Here is a 14,196-nt window from a genome sequence, read left to right as displayed (position 1 = left end):
AGACCCCCCCGGGCAGGCCCCGCCGTGGCCGTCTCAGCCCTGGCCTCGGCCCCGCGCTTCGCTGTGGTCTGTGCTTCGTGGGTGGGGTGGATGCTTGCCTCCTGCCCGGTGTGGAGGCCACCAAGGGCTCCCGTCTCGCCCCCCGCGGTAGCCAATCCGAAATCTCGTTAGGACGGTGGTTCCTCGCCCATGCACCAAACTGCATCTCCTGCTGGTTGAGCTATCAGTGTCTGTGTAGGTGTCGGTGGCCTTTGGATTCCCAGTGGTGGGGAAGGGCTGCCGTGTCTGTTGAACGCCTACAGGCATAAAATACCTCCTCCAGAACAGGTAGTGGAAGCTGAAGAAGCTGTATTCAAAGCTCTGAGGGAGATTGTTTGAAGGTAATAGGAAACAAAGCGCGCTCTGCAGCACTGGTGGTCTTTATACAAGCTCTTTCTCTTGTCCATAGCTAAAGGAATCCAAACGGGCAGTGAATAGCCTTCGGGATATCGTCGATGATGATGATGACGATGACCTTGAGAGGGTCAGCTGGAGCGGAGAACCTGTGGGAAGTAAGTGCACAAGTACTGCAAGTTATCCTTGAGACAGAGGGAGTTTAAAATTACTGCCTAAGTCATGTTGTTTAGGCGAGGACAGGAGTACTACTTGCTATCTAATCCTGCATATCTCATCTAATTCTAGTCTCCTCAGGTCACATTGTGAGCTACTTGATTTACCTGTGTGGATCCACTGAAAAGAGAATGAGCAGAAGCCCATATTACATAAAGAAGAGGAGTGCAGACAAGTGGAGGGAATTCGCTGTGTTTTTCCCAATATGTAGCCTAGCTTAGAGCAGATATTTTGGAGGTTATGGCTTGATATTCATCATGCTTAGCTGGCCTGCAGATTCTAGATGATCATTTCCTTCACACTGCTGCCTGAAATGGCACCATTTAAAGTTCTCTGTGCTTTGTCCCCCCAGCGCTTTAAGGAGATATTCCAAGGTTTAGTGTGTGTTTATAGATTGACTCTTATGCTTGAAGTTTGAAAGGGGATTGTAAGCATTAAGCAAATGCGTTTCTAGTGATGATGGGAGCGAGCTCATGACCCACACATGATGCTGTCTGCTGCGCTTTGGAGTTCATGACCCACAGAATATGTGGCACTGGCCAAACAGTGAAAATTTCCATGTGGATCTCCCAGAGGACCTTCAAAGAGACTGTTCTTCTTGTCCTATGCTGTAGCTCCTCCCTCTGGTTCAGGCCGGTTTTTTTCCCACCCAAGGTCTCTACCTATTGGCTTTTTTGCTCTATCACCCTGTCCTAAAATGTGTGTGTTATGCAGCTGCGTGAAAAGAAGGGAAAACTGTGTCTCGAACAAGAAGGAGGGAAACATATGCATTGTTGCCAGCAGTATATGCATATTGATAGCTGTTTTGTCTGTGTGGGGAGAAAACTATCTTAGTTTTCCAGTGTTCAGGAAGGTATGCTCTTATGCTTCTGTAATTTGAGGTAAGCCAGGGATTCTCTGCCTTGCTCTGTACCTTTAGAGCAAGGATTATGCTTTACCCCATGCAACAACATATAAATTGGGTGGTCTATGCATTTTTTTATGTAAGCCATAACCAGCTGTACAGCATTGCTAAAATCAATCATTTCTGGAGGACAATGCGCAACTGTTTAACAAGCAGTATTACACGAGATTGGGGTTCTGTGCACTGCATCTGCTTAGTGCTGAGGGTCAAAATTATCAGGATGTGCTAGTGCGGAACTGATCAGGACACACTTGGTAACATTCCTCCCGTGCCATAAGATCATTCTTTACAGACTGGTTTTCTCTTTCTCTGTTACAAATTACCTCTGTCTGCACATAGGTATCTCCTGGTCAATCAAAGAGACAGCCTCCAGCAGAACTAGCTCGCTGGAGGGCCGAGACTCCAGCCTACAGAAGGGCTCTTCCTCCTATGCTGCTTTTCCCAAACAAGTTTCCTCCTACTCCCTAAGCAGCCTGTTCAAAGGTGAGGTTCCTCATATACAGTATGGACAAATGGGTTTTCCCTCAAGAGCGTCAAGGGGCAATTATGTGTTATGTAAATCATTTTCTCTTAAGTGTATTGCAAAACAGGGAAGCTCTGATCTCTCCTCAGTGTGGGAGTGTATCTCTCACTGGTCAGAAATTGGAGACCGTCTTGTGCAGAAGATCGCATGCTCTTGTGGTATGGGAGGGGGCTTTGGAGATTATGGCTTCTTAAAAACCAGGTTCCACAGAACAGCAAGGTAGAGCACAGCACTGTATAGCAATCTGTTTGCATGGTGGAAAAGAGCAGACTACAAAGGGACTGGCTTGACCCATGTGGCCCTCACTTGGTCTTCAGTACTGTAGGGAAGACAGGTTGATTATCCTTTATTTGGAGCTCAGCTGGCTGCTGTTGATGTTATAGTTGGTTCAGCAAACGCATGGTAGCAGCAGTGGTAGCATAGCTGGTTATGGGGGGAACTGTGCAGCAGGCCATGGGGAGACTTACACAGCTTGCAAGAGTTCAGCTCTGTTGTCTCACAGCCAGATGACAAACTAGCTTTTACTTTGTCTCTCTTTCTCTGGGGTGGTTTTTTACTCTCAACTTTGATAATACAGTGATAATGAAAGGCATCCAAATCGCAGCCCTGGTGAAGAAGCTGTCCATGTTGCCATGGCCTAAGTAGTGCTGTGTGCTTGAGCCTCTGCTCTGCGGGTAGATGGGTGAATTCAGGCTCTCTAACCTCTCCTGGCCTCAGCAACAAGAGGGCAGATAGGGCTGGGGTGTGATATGGTTTGTGATGCCACAGACAACTTCAAAGCCTTAGACTGCAAGCCCGTGAGCCCCAGCTATGCCGGTGTAGTGTGAATCACTATACAGAGTGGCTGGTTCTACAGTGGCATAGCTGCCGCACACTGGCTTGCAGTCTAGGCTTGTGTTCCCTCTGCAAGAGATGTTGCTGGTGAAGAGACAGTCTCTCATGAGTGTTTGTTTTGATTTCAGGACGAAACAAACTTCCAAGTTTCCAGTGCCTTTCAGATGGTAAGTTTTGAATCCCTGCTTCATTTTGGGAGGGGTGCAGATTTACGTAAACCAAAGCATTTCCAGAAAAAAGGGAAGTGTCATCTTCCTTATGTTGCAGAAAGGGAAACTGAATCATGGGTTGTCTGAAAGTCATTCAGCAAAGAAGCAAAAGAGTTGGCATGATGATTTGGGGTAATCTGTTTATGTTGGGTTTAGAGCAACTTTGTATTGCCATTTGGTGCTTGAGTTTGGGTCTTCTACCACAAAAACCAAGAAAAGGGTGGTTTGGGAAGTGGCTGTGAATCAGGATTTTGATGTGCTACTCAGTTTTGCCTTTCCCTCTCAGCCCTCTCTGACACAGGAGTTAAAAATTACGCCCCAGAACTGCGCAGACCGAAAGCTGAATACAAGGTGAGCAGCCTGTGTTTGTAGTGTGTTGAGATCAGAGTACTGCCAGGAGAAATTCCTACTCCATTGGTTTCATGGGAGATGATTAATTGCTATTTCAGACAGCAGAGGGCAATGCAGGGAATAGGACAGGGAGCTGCAAAATGCAGCCTCACAGTAATTTATGTGTTCTCTGCTTTTGCTCAGAAGTAGGGAGCTTTGCTGCAGGTCTTAGTTACTCCTTCTCCTAATGAATGGCCCAGCAGTCTTTGTGAAAAGGATTTCTAAATAGTGCTTTGCCTGTAAGCTGCTTTCATGCTGGGTCAGATGAATTGCCATCACGTGTGCGTTTTAAATTTTTTAGATCTAAAGGCTTCTAAATTTCTTGTTCATGAATCACTGGGACAGCACAGAGAGAATTGCACAGAGGTGGAGTTCCAGTTGGCAAGAATGTTCTCCCAGATAGGCAGTGTTAGGTGTTGCAGAATCTAGTGGATTTTGGGACTGGATGGATTCCTCCTACTAGGTGTGGGGTTGTGGTTCCATGTCCCCAGGTCCAACCAGTAACAGGACTGAGCATATATTCCCAATAGATACAGACATGCGCAATACAAACACAGCTGCCCACATGGATTAACACAGACAGAAACCAATGCCTTTACCAACAGACACAAAACACACAACACTCAAGCCTGATCTTGAGCCTCCTTTCTGTCTGACCAGGATTGAATTCCACTAGTAGAACATACATACACTCTGTGGGTCTCTCCAGTAGCTGGTCTTAGACATCCAGTTTGTTTTGTAGCTGAATCCCAGACCCCAGTCTCCTCCAGTTGCTGGCATCTGGACCCTTGAGCCCCTAGGGTTCCTGGTACTCAGACTACCTATTCTACTTACTGGCTGGTTGAGCCTGAAGTTCACTAGCGTTCATACGAACACATACACTTGGAATAGAAAGCCCACCCACACAGAAGGTGGTTAAATATAGAATTTAATGAGAATATAAGACAGATTGCAATGATCCATTGCAGGGCTCAGTCAGACAGGCACACTAACTTGTTTAAACTTGGCTGGCACCCTATGGCCCCTTTTCCCTCTATTTTCCTAATTCATTTTGATACCTCCATTTCCCTGCTTTTTGTCTCTCCAGTAAACTTCTGCAACAAGCCTTACACATTTACACAACCCTCTTAAAACATCCCAGGATTCTCTTTCCCCTTCATCTCATACTAAGTCCTGTGCCTTTTTAGGGTTGCATGGTGTTTGGGGAAAGTTTCTTTGGTTTACTCATCTTTTTACACAGGGTTTTACACAAAGGATAATAACCTAATCTGTCTCATTTGATGGTGGCAAGGAGTGACCAAGTCAGTGTGCTCAGATTGCACTGATTAGGTTACTGGGTTTTCTCCACCTGTCCTTGGCCATCTGATCCTCACCAGCTTGATGTGTTTATGTTGATTAGCCGTTGATCACATAACCTAACAGGCAGCACTTCCTGAAAGCACACCAGGAGAAATAAGTGTGCCCTGCTGTGTTCTGTGCCTGCAGAGGCAGTGAAGCAGGAAGGAGAAGGGTTGAACAGCTCCTTAAAAGCAGGCAGGAGTCTTGTAAGTGGGGTGAAACAAAGAAGGGAACATTAGTGGCAGCTTTGAACCAGTGTCCTGACAGTGACAGGCTGAGGAGCTGTCTCTGACCAGAGGTGCTGGAAGGAACCCTAGTGCTCAGGACATTTGACACTCAACTATACATTGACTTGAGAGATTTGTGTGCAGTGGTCCCTTAATAGGACTGGGTCAGCCCTTTTTTTCTTTAAATTTGGGCTTTCAATAAATCTTCAATGAATTTAAAATTCAATGTCCTTAGAGCTATTTCTGGTTACTCTCTTTCTCTGGCTCTTTTGAGGCAGAAGGATGAATTACAACCACTGGCTTGAGTGCCTCACAAAGACTTAGGTGCCTTTTTGGAGTCTGAGTTCAGCAGTGGCTCAGGCCACCGCCACTTTTTATCCAGTGCTTCCAGATCGTAGTGTCTGCAGGCTGCAGGGGAAGAACTTTGGTCATTGCAGCAGGGGTAGCATATTACCTTAAGAAGGTCTTGCTACAGGCTTCAGTGCTCTTGTCACATTGTACTAGTCTTGTGCGACTCTCCAGGCACTTGCCTGAGGCTGTTGTCCTTGCGTTCTCCACACTGCTGTGGAAGGCTCACCAGCAGAAGTCTGTCTGAATTGTAACAAGAAACTGACTCTTCCCCCCCCCAGTTTTGGGTTTGTCAGTTTTGCATGTATTTTGTTTGTCCTTCTGAAAGTGACATTGGAGCTTTAATTTGCAAGGAGGACAACCTGTTGAAATGCACTTCTTATAAAGAATATAATGACAGACCTTACTGAGGCAATAGAAAGACTCTGTGTTAACATCTGACCCTCTAGCTTCCCTCCTCACCAGCATGCAGAGTCTGAGGGCCCAGCATCTGCACCTGAACACTGTAGGGACACATCCTACTAACAACCCCCCTGGAGCAGCTGAATGATAAGTCTGAGAAGCTATGCATGGGCCATCACTCTGATCCAGCACAAGTGGAAAGCAGCTTGGGGACTGCTGCCGTGATCTCTCTTGAGGCTCAAGAGCTCTTTATTTTTCTTGTGGCAGGATTACAGCAGTGATTGGAGCCCCAAAGATACAGTCAGGCGAATGCAGAGGGGCAAGGTAAGGACTTTCCACTCCCACCTGCTTGCAAGAGACGGGGGGGTGGGTGGTCCTAAACTGCTTTACACTTCCCTATGCTCCTGGCTGTTCCAGGAGCAGGGAGGGGATCCATGTTGCTTGCAGCATCTAGCAGGGACGGTGCTCTGCCTGTCTGCTGCTTTGCCAGGTGGCAGTGCTGGGATCACACTAGCTCAGGAGCAGCAGGAGACCTTCAGAGTTTTGTTGCATTGTTTACTTGAGTCATCCCCTCAGCTAGGCTCTGACAGGAGGCATCTGTACCTGCTGTGTCCTTCTCTACCCTTTCTGCTCCCTGAGGCTGGGTTTATGGAAAAAATCTGAGGGTATGGGGCTTCACTTGCCTTCTTAGTTGGTGGCAAACGGAGGGAGGAAGACAGAAGCAATCTTGGTTACGCTGGAGCTGGAATCTTAGTCTCAGCTGCCTCAGTTTGCAGTGAGCATACAGGGAGCTTGTGGTTTTACTCTGCATGTGCCTCCTCAAAGACTGAGGTGAACTAAAGGCTGAGAGAGGCCACAATTATGGGGTAAGAAGAAGGGAGGAAGGGTCTTACAACTCTACTTTTCTGGTCTCCTCTCAGGAAGGGGCCCTGCAGAGTTCCCTCCTCCTGTCAGGGCTGGAGGTTTGTGGTGTGCAGGGAAGTTTTGCCTTGTTACAAGGGAGTTTGTGCTGAATGTACAGTGTCTGCTGTCCTAGCCTGGGCAGTAATGTGGACAACCCCTGTGGACAGATTCCCAGTGATCATGCAGCACATGGTTTCAGCTAAATGAGAAGTTCTCCGCTGGTTGGGAGGGCAATTATTCATGCTCCTGAAGGGCTCATGGGGGAAGAATAGGTAGTACCTTGGGAGTTGGTTCAGCCTGGGGATTGTCTGATATCCCATATGCCTACTTATACCTCTTCCATCTCCAGGTCTGCTCTCTGGAGAGATTTCGCTCCCTGCAGGACAAGCTGGTGCTCTTGGATGAAGCTGTGGCAGGGCATGATGGGAATGTCATTACAGCTGTGAGTCCTGCTGGGGCCATCTAGGGCTGGGACTTCCTGGGTGACCCCACAGAGGGTGCTTGTGTGAATGCAGTCAGTTGACCGCCTAATCTTGCAAGATGGGGGTTTGTTCTTTACTTAAAACCAAGAAGTTACTGAAAAGTGTCAAAGGTTAAGACTGGGAATCTCCCCTGCCACTCTGCAGAATTCATGTCAGGTTAATAACAAGGAACCTGATCCTTCATCCTTACAGATCTTTGCAGCAACTTCTTGAAGGTCAAGGTTTAATCTGCTCATTGCAGCACTGAAGATTTGAGGGGCCTCTCTAGTTTATCTGGCTTCCAAAGCATCAGGCAGCAAATGGGACTGTGTCAGAGCTTCCCTCAGCCAGGTCTTTTAAGCACTTGGATCTCTGATGGAAAGGTTTTCTTTGTAAATCTTGGTCTCACTTATGCAAGCTCCAGAGTAGGAGCTTAGGGAGGCATCCAGGCAGCTGTGGCCCTGGCTCACTGCTTGTCCTGTGTCTAGCGGGTAGCAGAATTCAGTTCAGTGCTATAAGAGCTGTTGTCTTCAAAGGCCCTTTGCAAAAGCCTCCCCAGGCCTTGACCAGTTTGCCGTCTGTCTGTCTTAATTCTGGTGAAGACTGATCTAGTCAGCTGAGAGCTGCCTCTCTGTGCTCACAGGTCCTGATATTCCTGAAACGGACACTAAGGAGAGGTAAGTGTGACTGGGGCCAGGGTTTCTATAGTGTGTTTCATTTAAGGGCAGAGGGGCTAGTTCTTTCACTGGGTGCAAGTCACAAACTGAGCATCTGGAGTATTGCTACTCTACTGAGCGTGAAATATTTTTGCAGCGAGTGTCACATGGGAGGGGGGATGGTGATGCCCACAAAGGCCCCAGAGAGAAGCTTTAAGCAGTGGTGATGGGGTGAATGAAAATGAATCTGTAGGGGTAGCACACTGCTGTGAATTCAGCTGGCAGCCTAGTGAACAGGCTCTTCTCCTGTGCTCTGGCCTCCAAGACTGTGCTTTGAGATGGGATAAGGTTGTTGAATCCTGCCAATGGCTTGCAACTCCATGCACTATGCTTAGCCCCCTCTGGCTTGGTAGTGCTAACTTACTTTACCCACCTATACATATGTCTTTCTCCTGTAGAGATCTTGTTTCGGGAGCTGGAGGTGCGGCAGGTGGCCTTGTGTCATCTGATCCATTTCCTCAAAGAGACGGGTGAGCAGAAGTTGCTTCTGGATCTTCTCAGGTGAGGCTCTTGCCCACCCTTGTGGCAGGGCTGAGCACACTGCTAGGATCCTGCCTCCAAGTTAATGCTGGCTCATTCCCTTTTGCAGGTTCCTAGACAGGACTGAGGAGGTTGCTGTGAGTATTCCCAGGGGGAGAAGCTCCCTTTCCTCAGTGAAGAGGGAGCGTAGTGGGCAAGGGGAGGCTGGCTGCAGGGTGTCTGGTAGTCAGGCAAGAGCTTTCCATCCCCATTTTGCTGTCTGGAGTCCTGTATCTCCCAAATCCATGAGAACAGACTGTGCTTCTTTTCCCTCTCCCTCCAGCTGTCCCAGTACCGGGAGCATTTGAACATCCAGGATGTAGAAAAAAGGAGGGAATTTCTGAAAGGCTGCATTGGGTAAGAAAAAATGCAAGAAGGTGGAAAGGATGTGGGTGCTTCACAGAAGGTGGTAGTAAAGAAAATTAGACCTCTGTCCCAGTGCCGCAGCTTATGTAGTTTGAGAGCTGATGTTGGTTTTACCTCAGTGGGAGTGGGGTGTTGTGGACACAATGTAGACCAGGAAGAATTTGTGGTGACCACTAGTCCGGCAGCTTTTGCTGCTTACGTTGGGGCAAAGAGGTGTCAGGGGCCTTCTGATTATTGACCCTTCAGGTTGTGAAGGATGAAAGCTTGGGTGCCTGAGCACTTGAAGAAATTGATAGCATCAGCTTTAGGTTGTTCTGCGAGAGATGCCACATAATTTTTTCTTCTGTGGAGCCTGTCTAGGAGAGATCCAGTTGGAGAGGGCAGCAGGGCAGGAGCTTGAGTACCTACCAGCCACTCAGGCTGGGGAGAATGGGAGATGTTCCCCACATCTCTGTCTGTGGGGAGCATGTTTGGTAGAGAAGAGCATTCTTCTAAGAGTACTGTGTTAAGAGCTGCTGACAGTGTCTCCTTCCTCCATGTCTGGCCAGGCTGCCATTTTCAGCTGAGGATACCTCCCACATCCAAGACCATTATACCCTGTTGGAGCGACAGATCATCATTGAGGTATGAGATCTTCCCTGCTGGTCAGAGATGACTGGGCCTAGCTGCGAGATCTCTGTCAGTCCCTAACTTATACCATTTTGGATCTAACCAGCTTACCCTGGTTAGTGTAGTTTAACTGTTGTCCAAGCTGCTGTGCCAGGCACATGTGTGAAATACCAGACCTGAGACTTCATGGCATGTTGAGGCTGTGCTTGTGCATTGCTATCTCAACACTTTCCCCAGGTCTCTACTGCAGCTAGGTCAGGCCGTTGCCCTGGCTCTTGTTCACCTTCTCTGTCTTCCTGTTTCCGCAGGCCAATGATCGGCACTTGGAGACAGCTGGGCAATCAGAGATATTTCGGAAATATCCTCGCAAGGCTTCAATTCTCAACATGCCACTAGTGACCACTCTCTTTTATTCCTGTTTCTACCACTACACAGAGGCTGAGGTGAGGATGATGTGGGCGAAGAGAAGGTTATGTCTCATCCCTCTAGCCCTCAATATGTGGGGTGGTTAAGCTGGGGCATGTTAAGGAAAGAAAGGGAGGGAAGTCATATTTCATCCCTCCGAGAGACCTAGAGGAACCCAGCTCCTTTTGTCCATCTGGGACCAGTTTGGAGTTTTCTTTTGTGCTCTAAGATGGGACATGCAACCTGGGACAGCCTGTCAGGGAGTTGCCTCCTAGAAATCACTGTCTTTTACTTCTGGCTCCAAGAAGCCAGAATTGGCCCTTAATCCCATGAGGCTGGGGTGCGTGGTACTGGTCTTGGAAGTGCTGCAGGTGCACCAGTTGAGGATATAGGGGAAACCAAACCACAGAGCTAATGGGGTGGGATAGTTGCTCTCTTCTGACAGCTTTTTCCTCCTGTGGCACTGATATGAGCAAAAAGCAGTAAAAACCTGGGGAGATTCACCCTGTGTGAGGCAAATGCCTTACAACAGGTGTCTGAACCTCTCCTGTGGCGTGCCCCTCTGAGTTTGCACTGACTTGTCTGCTCTCTCTAGGGAACATTCAGCAGCCCGACCAACCTGAAAAAAACATTTAAGGTACGTGAGTCTCCTGCTGTTGTGGCAGCATTAGCTGAAAATGTGGCCAGCCAAATTGTATTTAGCGAGGGGGCTAGGTAGGAGGAGTTTGAGGGGCTCAGCACTGAGATAGGGAGGGGGCCATGGCATCCTCCTTGAGCAAGGCCATTCGGGAGGCTCAGAAAGGCAAGTGGGAGGCTCAGAAAGGCATGTGGAGGCTTTCACTGGGTGCACCCTGGCTGCAGCAGCATTTGCAAATCCCCCACCCCCCGCTCTCTGCAGTGCTGGCCCTGGCCTCAGGTAGCATCTCACCTCCTTGCCTGGCTGTTGGTGTGGGTCCTGACAGGGTTGGGGGCAGATGCTATTCCTGTCCAACCCGTACAGGCCGCCTGAGCTGTGCTAGTGCTCTGACTGCAGCTTTCTGCCTTGCAGATTCCTGATAAGCAGTATGTGCTGACTGCCCTGGCTGCCCGTGCCAAGCTGCGAGCCTGGGATGATGTGGATGCCCTCTTCACCACCAAGGTGAGTTTCGGAAAGCCTTGCTGGGGACTCAATTCCAGGTACTGGTATCTACTACTGATAGCTGGCTTGTTCTGGAGTTACCGGACAGACTGGTTTTATTTCAGCAGGGCCCAGCACCTCTGCTGCAGGGTGTTGCAGTACATTCCTCTCCCTGCCTAAGACCTCTGCTGGGCCTGGCTTGGCTGCAGCAACAAGGTCAGAGAAGGGGGCTGCCCTCGTGCTCTGTTACCAAAGGGTTCGCAGCCAACCTGCGCCCAGCCACTGCATGAAGGGCTCTGCCAGTGGTGCATGTGGTGGCTGGTTGCTGGCATTGGGGAAAAACATTTTCTTGTGGCTGGAGGGATTGCCCTTTAGGATTAACATAGGGTTTGGCTCTCATTTCAGAACTGGCTGGGCTACACCAAGAAGAAGGCACCTATTGGCTTTCACCGGGTGGTGGAGATCTTGCAGAGGAACAATGCACCTGTGCAGGTGAGCAAAAAACTGCTGCTTATGTCCTCCTGCTCTTTGTTGGGATTTGGGATGTGAATGATTCCCTAAGTGAGCTGCTTCCTAGCTGGGAGTGGGAGAACAGCTAGCCGAGCTGCTGGCTCTGCCAGGTGGGCGCAGCACTCAGCTGAGCGCCCCATGCATCAACAGGAAGTGTGGGTAGTAGTGAGGGCTGGGTCCTCAGTCTGACTGCAAGAGGGACAGCGGGCCTACTGTTGTCTGGGAGCTCTCTCCCCACAGTGCATTGCCACCTTTGTTTGCTACATTAACTTTTCTCATGCTTAATCTGGCTGGCAATGGTTAGCCTGATCCACAGGAATGAGGTAGCCTAGGACTCTGAGCTTTGTGAGCAAAGCTTTACTGCCTCTGGGGTCCTGAGCAGTCTTGTCCTTGTCACTTGTTGCCTTAGGAAGGAAGGGTTCAAGTCTGTGTGACCAGTGACCTTGAAAGGTTTTGTGACTGGGGTGAGAGAACGAGGCAGGAGGTACCTGCAGAAGGGAGCTGAGACACTCTTCCTTCCCTTGTAGGTGCTGCAGGAGTATGTGCGCCTGGTGGAGGATGTAGAGACACGGTTGAACCTTGCCACAAAATACAAATGCCATGATGTTGTCATTGAGGTAGGTCCCTGCTGTGTGTGTGACAAAATGGGACAAGAGCCTGCTTTTTCTCACTAGCTTTCCTGTGCTCTGCCATGTGCCACTGCTGTTGTGCCTGGTGTGAGGTTTGTTTATCCCTGTGGCCTGGGAGCAGTGATGTGGTTCCCAGTGGAAGCCAAGTAAGCCAGGAGAGTGGCTCCTAGTGTTTGTGCTGTGGAGTTGTGCTGTGGTGGGAACTTGAGGCAGAGACTGAAGGGTTGCCCTGCTCATCTACAGGGCACTGTCTAACTGTGGAAGTGTCCTCCTCACTCAGCTGGGTGCTGGTTTTGCTGTTTATCCAGACGTACAGGGATCTAAAGGATCGCATCCAGCTGACAGCATATAAATGCAAGGTGGAGCGAGGCTCTGCAGAGGAAGAGAAGATAAACAGCATTCTCAGCAACGTGGTAAGAAACACCTACTTTTTCTTCCAGAGACTTTTATCAGAAATGGCCATAGATTAGGTGTAAGGGCATGGCTGTCCTACATAAGGGAAGCTAATCTTATGTTTGGGGTTGCGTTCAGTGTAGGAATGAAGGGTGAAACTGATAGAAATAGCACCCTCTGGCCATAGTTGTCCTTGTCAGGGACTGGGACTCACTAACTTGACCCCTGAGGGATCTGTGTTCAGCACTGATGTTAGTCATATCTCGTCCTCTCTTTCAGCAAATCCGATGGAAGAACTGAGCACCTGTGAAGCAGCCTGCTTGGCCGTTGCCTTGCCAGTGATTGCAAGTCCAGTGCAAGTCCAGTCCAGTGCCAACAGAGCAACTCTGTTACTACTCATTGCATGATCAACGTTCGTCAGTGACAGTGGGTGCCTGTGGCTTGTGGGACAGCGGCATTCAGGCTGGTTGAAGGCAGCTACTCTGATGTAGCCAGCGAAAGCATGGTACTGATCCACCAGGGTTGATTCTTTTTGGAATCTGATTCTCTTTGACTTGGCTGTAAGCCAGGCATCGCTTTTGTTTACGGAGGGAAGTTACTGGGCACAGCAAGGTTAGGTTTGCTCTGGGTGGTGCCTGGGCTTGTTCTCACAAGAGGAACAGGTCAGTCACATTCGTGGGTCTCTCCACCAGACAATGCTGACCAGTCCCTGTAACACTCAAGCTGACTTGGGCATCACCAGTCATGGCTGTGGCTGGAGTAAAGCCTGCTGGACTGTGTTCTCCCTACATCAAAGAGGGTGTTGGGGGAAAGGACCAGCTGCACCTTAAAGCTCTTTTTTTTTGTTGGTTTAAAGAGGTGTTTTATGAACTCCTGCAGAAAGCCAGGACAGCAGCCTCTGCCAGTATCCTTGTGCTGGCACTCTGCAGCTCTTGGAAGATCCCTTTATCTTGGAAGATCCCTTTATGGTGTGGAGCTGGTCAGAGCCCTGCTGGGTTGGATGGAGAGCAAGGGGGGGACCCCTCTCAGTGGGCACAAACCTGCTGGCCCCAGCAGCTCTTTTCTCAGTGCGTGTTATGCCAGGGAGGATTGAATTGCACTTTCTCAGAAACACAACTCCTCAGGCAACTGCTGGCTTCATCCTTCCAGACCTTACTTCAATTCCTTAAATAAAGCTGTCTCTTTCTCCTTGGGCTGTTTACTTCCTTCCCACACTGAGCACTTTGTCACTCTGTGTGCTAATCCTGAGCAATTTATCACACCTCCCACAAAGTGAGTATGCAGGGTGTTTTCTCATGTCCTGAAAAGCAGTGTTTGTCACCATGGAGTGGCTTTGCTTGCAGCAGTACTTTATTTCACATCTTCAATGCCATCAGCACAGATTAATTAATTTTAACGTTGTAGGAGAGTTTGCTGCCGCAGGGATGGTCACACGAAGGTGAAGGTTATATGTGGCGATGTACCAGTCTGAGGGCAGGTTTGGGTTCCAGCCTCCCTGCTGCACTGTGCACTCTCGATTTTTTTCTGTTGGTGTTTGGTTTTTTTCTCACAATTGTTTAGGTTGGAAGGGACCTCTTGATCATCTAGTCCAATCCTGCTCAAGCAGGATCACTTGGAACAGGCAGACCAGGACTGTGTCTATTTGGGTTTTCAGTATCTCCACAGCTGGAGATGACTCGACTTCTCTGGGCAACGTGTTCCTGAATTTGACCACCCTTGCCGTAAAAAGGTGTTTTCTTGTCTTCAGATGGACTGTCACGTTTCAGTTGGTGCCCACTGACTCT

General features: G+C 49.1%; 1 protein-coding gene across 1 annotated transcript; it reads left to right on the top strand.

Moving 5' to 3' along the window:
- Positions 1 to 448: 448 nt before the first annotated feature.
- On the top strand, positions 449 to 13,165 carry VIPAS39 (VPS33B interacting protein, apical-basolateral polarity regulator, spe-39 homolog; the record flags this gene model as incomplete). Its single annotated transcript, XM_009585737.1, has 18 exons — positions 449 to 551; positions 1,853 to 1,996; positions 2,999 to 3,037; positions 3,366 to 3,430; positions 6,052 to 6,108; positions 7,037 to 7,129; positions 7,792 to 7,825; positions 8,263 to 8,365; positions 8,454 to 8,481; positions 8,667 to 8,740; positions 9,298 to 9,373; positions 9,667 to 9,801; positions 10,359 to 10,400; positions 10,812 to 10,901; positions 11,286 to 11,372; positions 11,918 to 12,007; positions 12,328 to 12,432; positions 12,692 to 13,165. Coding segments are annotated over 18 exons (1,386 nt in total), but the record flags the coding sequence as incomplete, so codon positions are not given.
- Between the last annotated feature and the right edge of the window lie 1,031 nt (positions 13,166 to 14,196).

Source organism: Fulmarus glacialis, unplaced genomic scaffold, assembly GCF_000690835.1.
Source record: "Fulmarus glacialis isolate BGI_N327 unplaced genomic scaffold, ASM69083v1 scaffold45729, whole genome shotgun sequence".
NCBI classification, from domain to species: domain Eukaryota; kingdom Metazoa; phylum Chordata; class Aves; order Procellariiformes; family Procellariidae; genus Fulmarus; species Fulmarus glacialis.
Note: the sequence above shows the minus strand (reverse complement) of the source record. Positions and strands in the feature narration are given on the sequence as shown.